This window comes from Orycteropus afer, unplaced genomic scaffold (assembly GCF_000298275.1).
Source record: "Orycteropus afer afer isolate SDZICR_OR568_19922 unplaced genomic scaffold, OryAfe1.0 scaffold00253, whole genome shotgun sequence".
NCBI classification, from domain to species: Eukaryota; Metazoa; Chordata; class Mammalia; order Tubulidentata; family Orycteropodidae; genus Orycteropus; species Orycteropus afer.
The window spans coordinates 3708121-3711480 of NW_006921840.1; the positions used below are offsets into that span (position 1 = coordinate 3708121).

General features: G+C 41.9%; 1 protein-coding gene across 1 annotated transcript in view; it reads right to left on the minus strand.

The window, feature by feature from the left end:
* Positions 1-1088, minus strand: part of CFAP54 (cilia and flagella associated protein 54) — a 602528-nt gene extending 601440 nt beyond the window's left edge. Inside the window, 1 exon segment of the mRNA XM_042782173.1 lies at positions 760-1088. Within this exon segment, the coding sequence (XP_042638107.1) occupies positions 760-1088 (329 nt within the window).
* Positions 1089-3360: the final 2272 nt, after the last annotated feature.

Below are 3360 nucleotides of genomic sequence, written 5' to 3' on the forward strand. Positions count from 1 at the left end.
TAAAATTATGTCTTTATATTAAATGCATGAATGAAAAATAGAAGTTAAAACTACTCAATATTCTGGGTTTTTTTCTACTTGTCTACTTTTATAACTGTTCCGTTTGCAATGTTTTTAACTGGGAAAGAAAGATGTAACACAAACAGGAAAGGACGTTAAAAACAAGTAGCTTGCAGTTTGCAGTAATAACTTTATGGTGACAGACAAGAAAAAAAAAAGCATATGTGTGAAATGAGGCATGAAATCTAGAAAACGCTACTGTGACTCTCATAACAATGTAAAAAAAGGCATGAAAGTGCACGTGTTCACAGGATGACATACTTCATTGCGTCAAGAACTTCAAGAACCTCAGCCACCTATCTCAAAGTTATACCTCTTTCTCTGTATTCAAAATTATTTACCTACAACATGTAAAGTTGTGAAACATCCCCTGAATGAGCCAAGAGGTTACTGGTGTCAGGTAGTAATTAGAAGACACTCAGAGCGTGTGTTGCGGTATGAAACACTTCTGTGATTTTTACTTTGACCTGAGCTGGAAACCAAGATATAAAATTCACCAGGAATTAAGGATTGTAATAGCAACGCATCTCCACTTCTTAAACTTTATTCAAAGCTCCAGGGCCTTGGGAATAGGTCTGGCGTCTCAACGCTGACCCAGCGCTGGCACCACTGCCTGCAACCTCAAAGGTCATCCATCTCCTCTGGCTCCGAGAAGGGCACTTTTTCCAATGTTCTCCCCAGGGCCCTGTCTCCGCTTACCAACGCCGATGGAATTCATGCACCTGGTCCTCCGTAGTAGCTAAAGTATTCTTTCTCTTCATAAAGCCTAGCAACTCCCGGATCTCCTTCTCGAAGGAGGCCAGGAGCGGGTTTTTAGCGTCCAGCGGTCCATAAAACACCGCGAGGGGCAACGTGTCTTCAGAGCACTTGGAGCGAGGTAACAGGATCGGAGAGCTCGCCTTCGACTCCCGTGGAGACTTCGAGAGCGCTGTCGAGGTCGACATTGGGGTCGGCGGCGGTACTGGCGGTGACATGGACGTGGAAAACACGTTGGAGAGATGGACCGAGGAGGAGTCCTGCGCTGCCATATTGACGCGACCCTAGCCAGGCCTGGTGTACACGCGGTTGCCTGGCGACCGTCTCGCAGCAACCTGGAGTCCAGAGCGCTTTCCGGGAAACACAGCGGCCCCTGGAGGCCGGAAGAGAAAGGAACCAGGACCAAAAAGGACTGATGCTCTTGAGAGGTTTTTGCCCTTTGCCCCCTGACACGGCTATATCAGATGACAATAGCGAGAAAGTTCTAGACAGAGAGCTAGCGAATATTAAATTTACCATCACAAATCCAGACTATCATGATGGCTACTAATATGAGCCCAGCAATATTCTAAGCTTTGGAAACATAAAGTCTCATTTATCTCATATAATCGTCAAAATAGTTTTATTCCTTGGGATACTATTGGTACCTCAACTTCACAGTTTAAGAAATCAAAGCTTATGAGGTTAAGTCATTTGGCCGAGCTCAGAGAAAACTACCATCAGAGTCCCAGTCCTAGCCTTTGACTCCCAAACTTGTGGTAAAAATGAACAGGTATAATGACACCATAAGGAAGTTAACTAATCCAATGGAAATTGATAAGCAATTTAAAATGGGAAAGGCAGGCAGGACCACATACTCAGAATTACATTCTAATGGGGGAGACAGGAATACACCAGGAAAATAGTTGACAGGCAATTTAAGAATCAAGTACATGCCACTGATCTATTCTTCTCCCTCTGTTTATACATTGGGGTCTCTAATTGCGGGAATAATGTCTGTGCCTAATACTTATGATTACATTATATTGATTCATTTGCATTACAGCCTGATCCTATTTAACACTATATTAAAGTTATGAGCATTTTACTCAACCTTAATCATTGGACATTAATGCATGTTAATGGCTTAAAGTGTTAACTCTCCAAATGTTTTGTTTTGTTTTGTTAATTTTAAATTAGGAGATTTTATTTCTGAAGGAGAAACTATAGGCCTTAAAGGGAAGCAAGACAAAGGAAGTTTATCTTTGTGGTAGTTAAAGTTGTATGTCAACTTGTCTGGGCCTAGTTGAATGGCTGGGCAGCTGGTGGTAGTTATTCCCCATGATGAGACTGGCAATCAGCTCCATGGTGGGATCTACCACAAGCTGTTTTAGGGATGTGGTCTGCTTCCTATATACGAGCAGCTTTGGGAATGGTCTCTAGCTTATAGCATGCTTTGACCCTACATGTAGCCAAGTCGTTGTTCAGCAGCCTGCCATGCTCTGCCAGTCTTGGGACTTTCAGTGGACTTGAATTAATGGCCTGCTGTGTGGTTTGATAATACCAGGACTGTGCCTTATTACTTGTCAACCTTGGGCTTGTCAGCATCAGCAACCAGCAGCTGAGTGAAGAAAAGCCTCCAGCTTTAGTGGGCCAGGAGCAGGAGCCAAGCTGGACCCCAAGGTTGAGGGGCTTTCACACAGCCCCTAGAGCCTGGCTGGCACTTTGAACTTGAACTTAAAGCCTCCAAATTGTAAGAATAAACTCCTGTATGTTAAGGCCATCCCATTTGTGGTATCTTCTGTTAGAGTGGCACTAGATAACTGAAACAATCTTTCTCTGCATATTTTGGGCAACAGTGGAAGTTGGATTTATTCATTGAAAGCACGGGTTTCTGCCTAATGGGAACTCTGCTTTCCTTCTAAATGCAATGCCAAAGATCATCTTCTAACAGAAGGACCAGAATTATTTGATGGCTTGGAAAAATAGATCTTATAACACTTAAAACTGCTACCAGTTCTGTCACATTTCAAAATAATTACAGTGAACTTAACACCCTGTGAGTCCAATTTCCCATTTAAGATTAAGAAACATTGGACCACAAACTAATTTCTTTCAGATGAGACCTAATTTCTTGCAGGCTCTGTGGGCCTGTGCTAATTTGTGAAGCTGGCCTAATACATCATGGGTACTGTATTCTAATATTCTTTAAAGAACATGACAGTCATTTTGCTTATCAGGGCAGGTTATTATAGTCAGAAAATCTTCCTAGTAAGGAGCAAGATGCTCTGGTCTCTCACTGTAGGACATCAATTCTCCAATTAGGATGTAGAAATCACCCCTTGATCAACAGTGCTTGTATCTCATCTCCAAGTGAAAAATAAATTTAAAAAAAAATTAAAGAATTTAGACCTACAGAAATAATTCATCCTTAGGGAATTTACAGAAAATATTATAGACAACAAAAATTCTGCTTGGTAGAGTCTCTCTTTTCATCTTCCCTTTGTTCTCATGTACCTAGATGACATATCCACTTCAGATCAAAATCTCGTGTAATTTGCCACC